Source organism: Harpia harpyja, chromosome 13, assembly GCF_026419915.1.
Source record: "Harpia harpyja isolate bHarHar1 chromosome 13, bHarHar1 primary haplotype, whole genome shotgun sequence".
In the NCBI taxonomy this organism is placed as follows: Eukaryota; Metazoa; Chordata; class Aves; order Accipitriformes; family Accipitridae; genus Harpia; species Harpia harpyja.
Window position 1 is genome coordinate 7,133,529 of NC_068952.1, and position 15,241 is coordinate 7,148,769.

At 41.0% G+C, this 15,241-nt stretch overlaps 1 protein-coding gene across 2 annotated transcripts in view; it reads left to right on the forward strand.

Moving 5' to 3' along the window:
* The window catches only part of TP53BP2 (tumor protein p53 binding protein 2), a 50,688-nt gene that overhangs the window by 30,976 nt on the left and 4,471 nt on the right, over nucleotides 1–15,241 (forward strand). For both annotated transcript variants that reach the window (XM_052805434.1, XM_052805435.1), the window contains exons 6-16: nucleotides 245–419; nucleotides 1,849–2,030; nucleotides 2,426–2,590; nucleotides 3,002–3,239; nucleotides 6,008–6,136; nucleotides 6,538–6,674; nucleotides 7,457–7,946; nucleotides 8,304–9,085; nucleotides 10,960–11,097; nucleotides 11,680–11,813; nucleotides 12,855–13,021. In XM_052805434.1, the coding sequence (XP_052661394.1) occupies nucleotides 245–419; nucleotides 1,849–2,030; nucleotides 2,426–2,590; nucleotides 3,002–3,239; nucleotides 6,008–6,136; nucleotides 6,538–6,674; nucleotides 7,457–7,946; nucleotides 8,304–9,085; nucleotides 10,960–11,097; nucleotides 11,680–11,813; nucleotides 12,855–13,021 (2,737 nt within the window). The remainder of the gene's footprint in view (nucleotides 1–244; nucleotides 420–1,848; nucleotides 2,031–2,425; nucleotides 2,591–3,001; nucleotides 3,240–6,007; nucleotides 6,137–6,537; nucleotides 6,675–7,456; nucleotides 7,947–8,303; nucleotides 9,086–10,959; nucleotides 11,098–11,679; nucleotides 11,814–12,854; nucleotides 13,022–15,241) is intronic.

The following is a 15,241-nucleotide window of genomic DNA, read 5'->3' on the forward strand; positions in this document are numbered from 1 at the left end:
TGTTTCTGTAGGTTCTTGTACTACAGAATGGTTGTACCTGGAGGATTGTATTGGGACAGAATCAGTACACGTTTGCTCTATTCTCTCAGACTTCCCTTGACACTGTGAAGTCAGTATACTGGCCTAAAGCTGATCTGAGCTGCTGTGGCAATTAATCGTTTTTAAGTTTTGAGACTGTTTTTGTCAGTACCTTATCATACGTTCATGTTAAAAAAAAAAAAAAATTTCCTTGTCTTGACTGCAGGAGCAACGTCTGAAATTCCTGAAACAGCAAGATCAGCGCCAGCAACAGCAAGCTGCTGAACAGGAAAAACTGAAGCGATTAAAGGAAATTGCTGAGAATCAGGAAGCCAAACTTAAGAAAGTGAGAGCACTGAAAGGCCATGTGGAGCAAAAAAGACTCAGCAATGGGAAATTAGGTGAGTTGCTGCTTGGGGAAAGTAGCCTGTGATTTTTCATGAAGTGTGGTTCTTGGAGCTCTAAAATTTCTGGCGATTTCAGTGATTCAGAGGTGGCATTTACAGTGTTCCAGGAAATGTTAATCTTAACAATTTCACATCTTGTATTTACCAGGAAAACTCCTGAATTACCTAGAACAAAATATATTTTTCTTACTGTATTTTAAAATATCCCATAAGGGCACCCTGTGTTTTGAGCCTAGCATATCTGCTTTTTAATTAGTGTAGGTTTTTTCCTTGCTATCCCTTTGTGTACCACAGTAACTTTTTCCATCCTTGATGCTAATACCCCATACATTTAGAGTGTTATTTTCTTGGCCTGTAACAAAGCTTGGCCTGATACCCACGTTGCCTCTTACGCAAGAGGTAACTTAATGGCCAAAGTGGCTGAGTATTTTCTTTTTAATTATGGAAATCCGACTAGTGTCTGGCTTGCTACTGTGCTAGTTGGGTGCTTGCAGTTCAGCATGTTGATGCAACATTAAATATTTATTTCAGACTTCATATCAACACATATTCTTCTGCCTACCTTTTCACTCTACCTCTGTATTTATTGGGCAGAATTTGTCATTTCCAGCTGGATGCAGATGAAAATATATTGGTTTATTAAGTTAAAATATAAATATATTTTATTTGGAAGCATGATGTTTTACATATAAAGCAAAAGTGTTTTTGTATGGGGAGAATGCATTTTCTGTTTGGGGGTGTGCACAAAATAAACATCAGCTTAAAGGAGTAGATGAATGGTAGAGTAATACAAGATCTTGGAGCATGCGTATCTGTTTCCCTGCACCCTCCCCAGCAGGTCTGGTTCTTGGTACTTGCTTGAACTCCTACTGATACCCTAAACTTTGTTCTGTAGTGCAACAGTTTTGGCAGTGGGAGCAGCTGATTACAGCTGTTTGTAATAGATGCAAAAAGCCCTCTGAGTCTTTGTTTAATATAACAGCTCGAGTGTTTTGTCATTGAGTTCCTACAACCTAAATTCAGAGTTTTAAATATCATAAATATGCCTTGTGGCTGAGTGAGCCTCTTCCTGTGAAATTCAACATTAAGTGAATTTAGGCTTCTACAGATGAAATTTAGCCTGGCAATGCCGTTTTTGTTTGTCTCCATACTTCAGAAAGTGAAAAATACTCTCTTTCTCTCCTCATCAGTGCTCTAAGTAGACTGAATTTACGTAATCTCGCTAGCGCGTTTGCTTTTACAACTGCTTCGAGGAGGAGCTGCTTTGACAGGGACCGTGAGTTGCGGCAGTCGGCTGCAGCCTGCGTGCAGCGCTGCTCCGGAGGCCGGCACGGTGCTCTCTGTCCCCTTAACTGCTGCCTTGGGAGCAGCCCACGCTCGGCTGTTTCTCAGGGCAGCTATTGTGCTCTCTCGTCCTCTCCAGTGGAGGAGATTGAACAGATGAACAGCCTGTTCCAGCAAAAGCAGCGCGAGCTGGTGCTGGCGGTGTCAAAGGTAGAGGAACTCACCAGGCAACTGGAGATGCTGAAGAACGGCCGAATTGATGGTTACCACGACAACCAGTCGGCTGTAGCTGAGCTTGACCGCCTGTATAAGGAGCTACAGGTAATGGAAAGCCAGCTTGTGACCCAGAACTCTAAGGGCTAAAACTTGGTTGGGTTGTTTCTTACTATGTCAGAAAGAAATCCTATTGCTCCTGTTCCTGACAGAGCTGTGTGGCTGCCTGTGTGCTGAGGATGAAGGGTTAGTTCTACTGGGTTCAACGTAAACAGGGGAAGGAGCACGCACTGTTTATACCTTTCCTCTCTGCAAAATTTGGAGACTAACCAACACTTTCTCTGGAGAAAATAATCTGAGTTTGCCAGCATGACTTGACTTTTTAGAAGGCTTTTCTCTTTGTAACTGTTTCCTGTCCCCCATCCTGAAAGTTAATTTGTTTTGATTTTTGTTGTTTTCCCCTCCTCCCCGCCCCCCCACCCCTGCTTTGTGAATTTATTCAGTTGAGGAACAAACTGAACCAGGAGCAGAATGCCAAGCTGCAGCAACAGAGGGAGTGTTTGAACAAGCGCAACTCGGAGGTGGCAGTCATGGATAAGCGTGTTAATGAGCTGCGAGAGCGCCTGTGGAAGAAAAAGGCAGCTCTGCAACAGAAAGAGAATGTACCAGTAAGTGTGGGATATTTAATAACAAAAAATTAATTTAATTTGTGGCCCGTACAGTCTGAAGTAAAAACTGGCTTCTGGGGAAGGCTGTTCAGATGCTAGACTTGTTATTTTTATCCATACGTGGTGGAAGTCTTGTATTGTTAAAGTACTTTTCACGGTACATTGGTGTTAACTTACTCTTTATGGACAAGAACTCCTCTTATGCTGTCATGGTTGGTTTTTTTTTTTTCTTTGCTATTACTACCTCATGTTTATCTCTTAAAGATTTTTTAGAAAACCATTTTTAACATCGGAATATCACTTTCTACTCGTTTTATCCTTTTTGACTTCTCTTTCAAACTCTGATGGATGGATACTGCAGCATAACAGTCTTTAAATTTTCTTCTTTTTTTTTTTTTTTTTCCTCCAAAGGTCTCTTCAGATGGGAATTTACCCCAGCCAGTGGCTTCTGCTCCAAGTCGAGTGGCAGCAGTAGGTCCTTATATCCAGTCCTCTACTATGCCACGTATTGCTTCCAGACCTGAACTTTTGGTGAAACCAGCATTTTCAGATGGGACACAAGCTTTGCAGGTACCTGATGGTCCACTAAAAACACAAACTCTGCCCAACATGAGAGCTGGGAGCAGTTCACAAGCTAAAGCTCCTGCAGGTAATAGCTTATGATTAATATTTCTTCTCTGGAAATATTTTGTTTTCTTATCTACCATCTCTGTTTTCTTTTTCTTCTGTGCTTTTTTTTTGTTTTTGTTTTGGTTTTTTTCTTTTTAAGCAAAGTATTGAGATGTTGGTCTTACTATTTTCCTGTCCCAGTGAATATACTTTATAAGCACTGAGGTTATACAACTCAATGTGTTGTAAATTAAGTAATCCTCTTAGTGAGCAATCTGGGTTGTTGTACAGTGTAGAATGTAGGAGGATTTTTCTGTAAACTAGAGATTTATTTATTTATTTATTTAAAAGTACTTCTAGAAACTATACAACAGTGTGTGTTTGAGTTCCTAGAGGCAGTTTTAGGATATACATGGTAACCACCTGGTGGCTGGACTTAAAAAGTAGCAAAGTCAAGTTTTCTGATCATGCATTTTGGAAATGACACATGTAAAAGATTAACCAACATTACAAGAAGTATTATAAAGGAGACAGTTGATTGTAGCACAGAAATAGCAATAAACTTGCTGACATGTTGATGGTGTAGAAATATGGAGAGACATAAGTCCAACACCTGACACGAGGCTTGGCCTCTCCTCGTAGCAGTGTTAATGGAGATTTGCCTGGCTTCTCTCTCCAGCTTGCTTCTACAAGATACTGTTCAGCTCCATAAGAGTAGAAGTCTGGAGAAACCGGAGAGTTGCAAATATCTCTTCTGTGCTATTTTGGGAGAAGGCTACTTTTCAGCTGAGAAATAAGAGAAACTCTGATCTTCCTGAAAGGAAAAAATGGAGGCTGAGCCTGTAGAACAGCTCTGTTTATTTTTTTTTTTTATCTCCCTCCCTCCATCTCCAGTTCTGGCAGGTATTATTAAAGTAGCCATGACACAAAACCAGTCCAAGTGTCTCTTGCTGTATTGGAGAATGGGGAACTGTTTAATTTTATCTGGTTTGCAGATCCTAAAACTCCTGGAGTGGAATTTTAGCTCTAGTCCATACAGGATTTTAATTTTTGCTATAGGAATCTGTGGTGGTATGCTATTTGAACTGAAACTTCACTCATTTTTTTTTTAGCATTTGGGCAAAACGACTTGCTTTCCTAGAGAGAGAGTATCCAATGCTTTGTCAGAATGAAGCTTTTCTCCTGCTGCTTATCATTACTATTTGAATTTAATATCACTTATTGTACTAGATGATTTAGAATTTAGTAGAGAGAATTTGGTGAAATATTTAAACTAATAGCAAGTTGCAAGCATTTTCGTAGTTATTTTTGAAGCAGACTGGTGTTCCTCAGGGGTCAATACTGGGGACTGACGCTATTTAACATCTTTGTCGGTGACGCGGACAGTGTGATTGACTGCACCCTCAGCAAGTTTGCTGATGACACCAAGCTGTGTGGTGTGGTCAACATGCTGGAGGGAAGGGATGCCATCCAGAGGGACCTTGACAGGCTTGAGAGGTGGGCCTGTGCGAACCTCATGAAGTTCAACAAGGCCAAGCGCAAGGTCCTGCACATGGGTCAGGACAATCCTGAGCATAAATGCAGGCTGGGTGGAGAATGGATTGAGAGCAACCCTGAGGAGGAGGACTTGTGGGTGTTAGTTGATGAGAAGCTCAACATGACCCGGCAATGTGCGTTTTCAACCCATTTTCAGAAAGCCAACCGTATCCTGGGCTGCATAAAAAGAAGCGTGACCAGCAGGTCGAGGGAGGTGATTCTTCCCCTCTACTCTGCTCTTGTGAGACCCCACCTGGACTACTGTGTTCAGCTCTGGGGCCCCCAAGATACGAAGGACATGGACCTGTTGGAGCGAGTCCAGAGGAGGGCCATGAAGATGATCAGAGGGCTGGAACACCTCTCCTGTGAAGACAGGCTGAGACAGTTGGGGTTGCTCAACCTGGAGAAGAGAAGGCTCTGGGGAGACCTTATCGCAGCCTTCCAGTACCCAAAGGGGGCCTACAGGAAAGCCAGAGAGGGACTTTTTACAAGGGCATGTAGTGATAGGATGAGGGGTAATGGCTTTAAATGGAAAGAGGGTAGATTTAGATGAGATATAAGGAAGAAATTTTTTACTATGAGGGTAGGGAGGCACTGGACCTGGTTGTCCAGAGAAGTTGTGGATGACCCATCCCTGGAAGTGTTCAAGGCTAGGTTGGTTGGGGATTTGAGCAACCTGGTCTAGTGGAAGGTGTTCCAGCCCATGGCAGGGGGGTTGGAACTAGATGACCTTTAAGGTCCCTTCCAACCCAAACCATTCTATGATTCTATGGATGTCTACTCCAATGAATGAAGATCAGCTTTAATGCAGTGCCTGTATGCACACTGAACATACAAATGATTTTTCTACTGTTTTGGATATCAGTGGCAGGATCTATTTATGCTTTAAGGCATCATGTTTTTCTTTGCACAATATATCTTTCTCATCCCTTCTTACCATCCTGTCACTTTTAAGTTACTGTAAATATCCAAGGAAGGTTTCTTACTAACTGGAAAGAAGGAGTCTAGAGAAGTTTCATGTCTGAATGCTGTAAATGCAGACATGTGCTAGGACAAACAGTTTTGCTGCTGCCTTGATAGTTGTTTCTGAGCTTGGTTTGCATTCTCTGTTTAAAACAAATGAGCAAAAATCTAAAGTGATATGATTTATAGCAGTTAACATGTATATACTTGTACACTGTCTAGACCTGACTCTTACAAAAACCTATTGGTAATAAATAAGTCAATAAAAACATTATTTTAGCTTAATCTGTTCCACTTGTTCTCTCCTAGGTTCTGTGGTCGCCAGTGCAAAACCTTCTCCATCTGCCACTGACTGGAGTAGTTCAAATGCAGACAATCATATTAGTCAAGGATCAGCCTTGACTTCAGGAAAAGGAATTGTGACTAGTGAAGGACAAGGTATGTTCTTACATGCTTGGCTAATCTTAAAATATGGAGAATCTAGATAATGATACGTGTCTCTTCTAAATGCTTCAGTAAGTATATAGAATTCATTTGAAAGCACAGAAAAAAGTCAAAGAATATTGCCATATAAGCTTTAGTATGGTGTTGCAGGGATTTATTTTTAAGAGACTTGTTTCAGGTGGTGAAGTAGATATTAATGCATTCATACATGCTTCTGTTCAATTTGCAAGATACAGCATTTGGCAGGCCTTTAGGTCCTTAGTGCAGGAGTAGGGCAGATACAAAAAGCATTCCCTGCATACACTGTCTTGAATATTGCACAGAACAGGACTCTCATTCCAACAATTGTGTTGTCCCTTTTAAAAGTTGTCTTCTCTCTCTCTCTCTAACAACAGCTGAAGGAGAAACTTTTTTACGAGACAAAGAGAAGAAAGTGCGTCCATTCTCAATGTTTGATTCTGTGGACCAGTCTGCTGGGCTGGGCACGCTGAGAAAGAACCAGAGTAGCGAAGATCTCCTGCGAGAAGCACAGGTATGCAGGAAACTTGAACTACTGCATTCCATCTGACTGGGATTACTACACAGCTCTTCAAATACTGCTGCCAAGAAGCTCTTTGAAAAGTACCTAGGTCTTCTTTTAAAAGACTGCTTCTAAGGAAAAAAAGTCTTTTAGGCTTTTAATGGCAATTGGTAACTCAAAATTGTTCCCTACAGTCACTGTGATGAAAATCTACGTTTTGACTGAATACATAAAAATGGCTGTATTACTTGTACTAGCATGTATGCATGTAATTTTTTTCCCCAAGATTATATGCGCAGAGGCATTTGCATGGGGTGTTTTTAAGTCATTTACACACTTGTTTCACTGTTTAATGCAGCAGTGTCCTTCACATGTTTGATTGCAGCAAGACTTCCCACCTAAATCTTGGCACAAGGGCACGATTTGATCAGGTATGGCTGGAGTAACACAGAAGAACTGGGGATGGCAAGTGCTCTGTTGGAAAACAAGCTTCTTGCCTACAGATGCTACTAAGTGCCTGCGCTATCTCTAGAGAAATTACTGTGCCCTGCTATTGTTTGATGTTTTAAACAGAGCTGCTACAGAAAGAATTAAAGAGAATGGGTTCAAAGTGTAAACAACTATGATAAAATGTTTACGAAGTCTCTTCATGTTTGCACTGATATTGTAAACAGTATAGCAGCAACAGCAGAAATGCTAGATACTGTGTCATTCTTTGAGGATCTTTGGTCCTTCACAGCAGAACACGTTTTGCTGTTTAATCTTAATTAACCTTTTTTCTTTTTGTCTTTCAGACAGCCAATAAAAATGTAACAAAGGTACCACCACCTGTCCCTACTAAACCAAAACAGATAAACTTGCCTTACTTTGGTCAAGCCAGTCATCTGCAACCTTCTGATACTAAGCTGGATGGAAACCTGCAGAAGCTGCCTTTGGCTATTGTAACTATGGGGAGCAAACAAAAACCAGTGGTACAGCAGCCATCCCATCCTTCTCAGCAGATACAGCAAAGAATTTCTGTACTGCCTGCAGGTTCTTCCTCTAGCCAGGACCAAATTCTTCCCTCCTCCAAACAGGAGAGTCCTCCAGCAGCAGCCGTAAGACCTTTTACCCCTCAGCCGTCCAAAGAGACCTCACTCCCACCATTTCGAAAGCCTCAAACTGTGGCTGCAAGTTCAATTTATAGCATGTACACGCAACAGCAGACTCCTGGGAAGAACTTCCAGCAGGCAGTGCAGAGTGCTTTGACGAGGGCGCAGACCAGAGGACCACACTTCCCAAGTGGTAAGCTTGTGGACTCTCTACCTCCCTTCTGTCTTCATAAACCTCAGATGTACTTTCCACATGATCTGTGGGTATAAAGCTGTTCCTCAGGGGAATTAAGCAGGTTAGTGCACCTGTAAGAATCTTGGGTGGATCTTACATGCTGTGTATCAGCGTTAACAGAAAGTGCGAAATATCTGTCTTGTGTTTGCAAGATAACTAACGGTAAACCTGGTTACCAGATTAATTCTGTTCAGTTGATTGTGTTATTCTGCTGCTTTGCCCTACATAGGTGAATCAGGTTACGTGTTCTTTCTAGGTTTGTTGATCAAATATTCACTTTTTTTTTTCCCCACCCCTCTCTGAACTGCTCTGCAGTGTATGGCAAGCCTGTGATGGCAGGAGCTGGTGTACAGAATCAGCTGCCGCAGACAGAGAATGTCTACTCAAACCTCCAAGGCAAGCCAGGCAGTCCGGAGCCTGAGATGGAAACAACAGCCTCTGCTCATGAGAATCACGAAACAGAGCGAATACCCCGTCCCCTTAGCCCAACCAAATTGCTGCCTTTCTTATCCAATCCGTATCGTAACCAGAGTGATGCTGATCTGGAAGCACTACGGAAAAAGCTGTCCAATGCACCCAGACCACTGAAGAAACGTAGCTCCATTACTGAGCCAGAAGGACCTAATGGCCCCAATATTCAGAAGCTGTTGTATCAGAGGACCACTCTGGCTGCAATGGAGACTATCTCAGCTCCATCACATCCCTCCAAACAGACAGCATCAGCTGCCAGTCCTGAAAGCCCAGCAGAAATCCCAAATCCTTATCTAAGTGCAGAATCGGAAAAAGAAACAGCTGCTTCTATGCCAGAACCGGCCATTGCTGAGGAAGCAGAAAACACACCAGCAGATCAGAGTGAAGCTGCTGTTCCCTCCGTAGCTTTGGACACTGTACCTGAGGGAGTATCAGATGGCGATGAACTCACGCAGCCGAAAATGGAAGAGCCAAGCCTAGAAGCTCCACTGCCACTGGAAGTATACATGGAAGAATATCCTCCATACCCACCACCTCCCTATCCATCAGGGGAACCAGAGAGTTTGGGAGAGGACTCATTCAATATGAGGCCTCCTGAAGTTACTGGACAGTTTTCCTTGCCTCCTGTAAGTATTAGCCTACAACTTGGGTGCCCTGTCAATAAGTCATCTCAAGGTCTGCCATAAATCCTGTGCGTTGTATTGTAGTACTTGTGCGACTGTTCTCCCACATCTGCTTAAATGGTCTAGAAGTCCCTCTGGGTATCTGTTCTATTTGTGTGATGCCCTTATCTTCAGAGTTAATGACAGTCATGAAAAGTCTCTGTTGTCTCTAGAATAAATGACATGATGAAAAGTTTCAAATGGAATTTGATACACAAATAGTAAAACTCTTCTGGGCTGTAAAGAACACTCCTTATAGAAGTCTGCTTACTACATCCAAACTATACTTGCCCCTTCAGAGAAAATAAAGTTTGGTTTTTTTTTTTTTGGAGGCACAGATACAGATTTCACAAGCATTTCCTACTATTGCTGATGAGAGATGGAAACTGATTATCTTAATCCTGGATTGCATTTGTTTATCTGAAAGTGCCTTGCTTGAAAAATATGGAGAAACAGGCTTCTTTAGCTTCTGCTTTAAAAACTCATTGGTAGACATCAACTGCTTGCATTTCTTCTACTGAAGTGTTTTCTGGCTTTTTCTTTGGAACCTGATTTAACATCAGTCAGTTCTCAAGTTGTATCAAAGTGGAGTCTATTTGGGCTAAGGGTAGGCAGCATTTTGCCATCTTGTTTGTTTTGGAAGTTTGTATCTGCATGTGGTATGGTGTTATCTCACTGTTGTAGAACAGACGTGCTTACTGCTTTCAGTTCTTCAAAGAGTTTCTTTTAAAACCTATTATGAATAGAATTCTAATAACTTTATACATGAAAGTGTTTTTTCCTCCATCACTTCAGTGCAAAGGAGTTAAAAGCTTTAAGTGTGTTTTTTAACCTTGTAATATCTGCATGGAATAGTCATTGCATGTTTTCATGCTTTAAAGACTTTGTCCTTTCTCCTTTTTAAAGGGAAACTTGAGTGGTAGGATTTCCTAAATTGTAAGAACTCGTTTCTGGTTGGTTTTGTAATAATTCTGCAATGATGAGAAGAAACCGGCCCAACTTCTTGATTTCATATTTAAATACTTGGGTTGTGCTGACAGGCTCTTTCTTTAGAAAGCCTGTACTTTTGATATTATGTATAAATCAACAGGCAAAAGAGTATTTTCTGGGAATCTCTTCATATATATCTTATCTTCACATGTTTGCTCTTGCAAAACATGAGTCATTTCTATTCATCTTTGCTTGGACATCTGTCAGAAATTTACATACCCTTATGAATAGTGTTTATTGCTGCTGCACAGCCAGCTGGGGAGAGTGCTGAGCTAATATATTGTCTAAAGGAAAGAGTACAAACTCAGCTATAGAAATACTTGGTTTCCAGTATCACTGGGAGTATCTAAAGTGTTTCTACACTTGGTTCTATATTCTTTCCAAAATCATTTTCCGTAACAGTTTATGTTCCTGCTAACCTCTGCTAAACTCGGGAAAATGTTAGGATCTTAACATCGGTGCTTAAAAAGTAGTGTACTTCATGGAGCGTACTATTTGGTTTGTGTAACGGCTTTGAGAGCTAATGCTAAAATGGGGTGAATACAAAAAAAAATTGCATTTTTTCTTGATCTTCAGGGATTTGGGAGTTTTATTAATGCGTTTGATCAGGGTGAATTCTGTATTTGAGTTGATAGTGACCTTGTCTAGAGATAAAGGCAGAGATCTTCCATAACATGCCTAAACTACTATATTTGTAATGTGTTGGGGAATTGGTAGAAAATATAGTTTAAATTTCATATTAAACACTGCCTTAATTGGCCATTTCTGTTGTCATTCCCAAATAAGCAATCCTGTATTCTTGTTCTTCCCAGAAAAAAATGCCTGTAACCTGTGTTACCTTTTCACAGGGGAAGAGGACGAACTTGCGTAAAACTGGCTCCGAGAGAATTGGGCATGGAATGAGAGTGAAATTCAATCCCCTCGCGCTGCTTCTGGATTCATCTTTAGAGGGGGAGTTTGACCTCGTGCAGAGAATAATTTATGAGGTACAAATGCTAACTTCTAAGAGAAGGAATAGCAATCCTGGTTCAAACTGGGAAGTTGCAGCTTTTCTTGACTGGGGAAGCTAAAATAATAGTGCACAACCTAGATCTGCCCTGGAGGAGGTAAGTCCTAACAGGACGTGGCCACTTGGAGGCTGATTTTAAAAGTGTGTGAAATCCACACTGGGTATTTGGCATCAAGAGTATAAATTTGCAGGACAACTTTTTCCTCATTTCTTACGTAGTGTTTCATCCCCTATCTGACATGTGGGGGATGTGAATTTTACTTACAGTTAAATAGGCAAATACCAGAAATTTGTTTTAAATGCTTTTACTAAGTTGTCAAGATACTATTTCCCTGAACAACTTTAGGTTCTTACTATTAAAAGGAGGCTGCAAGTTTATATGTGAGTTGTCTTGTGAGATTGGTTACTGCTGTAGTTTTCTCCCTGTTGCTCATGTCCTTCACAGAAATATGGCTCAAAATCATATTTCAGAATAAGACAGCTCATTTTTATATGTGAAGAGATGTTTATGGTACGGAGTTTCATGAGAATGTGAGTGTCTCCTTTTCTGGCTGAATAGGTTGAAGATCCTAGCATGCCCAACGATGAAGGGATTACTGCACTGCACAACGCTGTGTGTGCTGGACACACGGAAATTGTGAAGTTCCTGGTGCAATTTGGCGTGAACGTGAATGCTGCAGATAGTGATGGATGGTAAGGCTTTCTTTAAGTGGTACCTTACAGATGCTCTCCACAGCAGAGCTGCAGCTTGGGGGCTGCTGCAGGTCCCTCAGAAGGTCCCTCAGTTTGCTCCTGTAGAGCTGGCAATGGCTCTTCCACAGTAGAACAGCAGCAGTCGTCTGTGGGGCACCATATGAGAATGTGCCGAGGAGAAAATAGGCAAATTATATTAATGTTCCCTATATGAAAAAAAGTGTGCGTCTGGGGCCTAGTAGGTTGCATACAGTTGTCAGGAAGTTGCTCTCTCTTTGAGATACTGAAGACAGCTTATGTGTAACAAGCTGTTTGCTGAAGTTCCCGATGTCCTCTCTGTGAGACAGCCTGTAGCTTACATGTGCTCTGGGCAGTATCTAGCCCTGCAAACTCTCCTCAGTTCTATGTCCAATACTTGGACAACTTAAAAACAAAACAAAGCAGAAAACCTCAACCTACAAACTAGGCTTGCAACTGATAATGGGTTACAGATCCTTCTTAAGGTAGCTAGGGAGCTTTTTTACAAAAGGCTAGGAGAAGGGGGCAGTGATTTTACTATTATATCTGCCTGTAACAAAAGTGTCTAAGGCCCAAGACTGAATAAAGATGCTTCTTGTCCCTCAGCCTCAGTAGTCATCCCAATTACCTGCACTTGTCACCAAGTCAGGTCTTGAAGTAATTATCTAGATTGTAAGAGGCATGATGTCAGAAGGATATCTGAGTGGTTTTTTTAATATTGATTTTTTTTTTTTATTCTTATTGCCTTAATGAATGTTCTTAAAATGTTAATGGATTATAAAAAGGTAGTGTGACTAGAGATCCATATGGAAACCCAGCTCTTAGGGCTCAAGCAGCTCTTGGTAACTCCTGTTATCTGTGAAAAGCAATTGCTCTTGACATCCTAGGTTAAGCGTTTCTGGTGGGAAGCCTTCAGCAATGCAGTAGATTGCTGGAGGTCATGCACAAAAGTGGTTTGCCCCTAGGAGTCTGTAAGGACTGCTATGAGCAATAAAAGTAATGTGTCATCTTCTTGGCTTGCAGGACCCCATTACACTGTGCAGCATCTTGTAATAATGTGCAGGTGTGCAAGTTCTTGGTGGAGTCAGGTGCAGCTGTATTTGCAATGACCTACAGTGACATGCAGACGGCTGCAGACAAATGTGAGGAAATGGAAGAAGGCTACACACAGTGCTCCCAGTTCTTATATGGTAGGTGATGACAACCGAGTTCTGGAGCGTGCTAGGGACTCACCTGGCACTTTTCGGTACGCTTTTGGGTGAGAAGTGGTAAGCTGCATGCTTAGGTTGTGTGCCCATGCCTTGAGTTTCTCTTGGAAAGAGAGAGGTTTTAGCCAGCTTCTTGTCACAAAATGAGGTCCATTGAGACTAACCTTGTAATATTGAACTTGTAGAGAAGATCTGAGTAACAAAATGTTCCTCTACATTAAAAACCTTGAAATGAGTTAAAAGCGTGCATCAACAAATATATCAGTGTGAGGTGATGATTAGGTGAATCTTACCACATAAGTACTTTTTTTACATTAAAACGAAAAGTGGTCTGGGTATCTCAGTAGGCAGTTCATATCTGCTACCTGGTGTCTTTTAAATGAGGAATATTTCCTAACGTGCGCTTTAGAACCAAGAAAGGTATTGCCAAGTTTCTGCCTAAATGAAGGTTAGTAAGCACTGAATTTGACTTTATCTTTCTGGCCTTTTTCTTCTCTTGCATTTAAAAAGAAATCCCATATTAAATTTAGATTTTATTCAAATAGTAAGACTACAGGGAAACTGTCTTTTAACGGAGAGGATTAATTCCCCCGAGGGTGTGATGAGTATTAGTCAATATGGTTTTAAATTACTTTTCTGTATGTAGTTCTTGTCCCCTAGGCACCTACCACCAGCTGGAGTGTCATCTATCTGTAAGAGGTTAGAGTAATAGCAATGTAAAAAGCTGTAATACAGCCTTTCTGTTTTTGTGGAACATGCAAGAACTGAGCTTCTATAAGCTGCTCAGCCAGCGTATTTCAAAACAGTCTGCCCAGCTATCCTCACTAAGCTGGAAAACTGTATCTCTTGGTGCCAAATACATGGTTTTCCCTATGAAGGGAGGGAGCCTATTTAACTAGCGTCAAAACCTGTGGGTTAAGCAAAATTCTGTTTAGTTTTGTATCCAGACTCCAATGGTGGTCATCAACAGAAAATGCCCAAGGAAGATTGTAGGACTAGATTAAAAATAATACTTGTTCAATATTTCTTACTGGTTTTAACTCTAATATGAGTTAAGAGGTAGTATCTTTGTGTTGAATAGGTCTTGAGACATTTCTTTTGGGAATTTGTCTTAATACTTAAAATTCAGGTAAACAGCCCACAAGATCCTCTGGGAAGGAGATCCATGGCTTTATTATATACAGCATTAAGAAATACATTCTTTTTGTTTGTGGGGTTTTTTGGACCCACCATCTTTCTTGTGATCTCACTTTATACCCTGTTTTTTCTTGGGTTTGGGATTTTTTTTTTTTGTGTGTGTTATGAGATACTTTTTCAATGGGTCCTGAAAGGACTGTAAGCCTTTGGCTTATTGCCAGCTTTTCAAAATTGAAACCACTGAAACTAAGGTATCTCTCGATACATTGGCTGTTGAGCTATCAAATCTCCATATTGTTCCAGTAGGAATTAATCCTATTGCTAAGACTGTTTCTGATTGCCTATAGTTACAGTAAGAAATTCATTCACTGGCTAAATCTGTCTCTTGCTGTAAAAGAAGTCTGGCGATGTGTATCTGTCTGTTTCCAGAACAGATACCGCCTTAAAACCTGGCCTTCTAAACTTGTCTGTAAGGTGAGAAACCTTGGTGTAATTCATTGATTCACCTAATCCCTTTTTGTTGTAAGTGATGTACAATACTGAATATCACCAACAAGTACAGGCAGGTTTAAATAAAACCGCTAGTCCTTTAGCACTGATTAAATTACAAGTCTGATGCTGCTTAATTATGTCATTTTTCACTTTCTAAGGCTTAATGCCTGCGTCTGTAAGAGCTGGTTTGCGCTGCTACCCCCCTGTGACTGTTAACACTTTTTTAGAAGACCAGATCCATTGTATGAATCTTCTCTTTGTCTGCTTTGATGTTCAGTGCTCAGTCTTACCTTCCACATGGGTGCAGTGGAAGTAATTTAATTTTGCATGATGAGCTGGCATGCAGAAAGAACGAACTTGATTTGAGCAGATGCTTCCTTTAGCAGACGTAGGTAAGAATTCTATACAATAGGTTGTAATAGGTAAGAGATGGAAAGGGAAATGACAAGTTTTGCAATATGATGTGCAACATACTCTTTGCTCCTGACAGTACCAAAACCAAACAAAAAACCCAGTAGGATTCAGTATTTTAAAATGGAAAAATTACTTAAGAGAAAGTTTCTGTAACAGTTA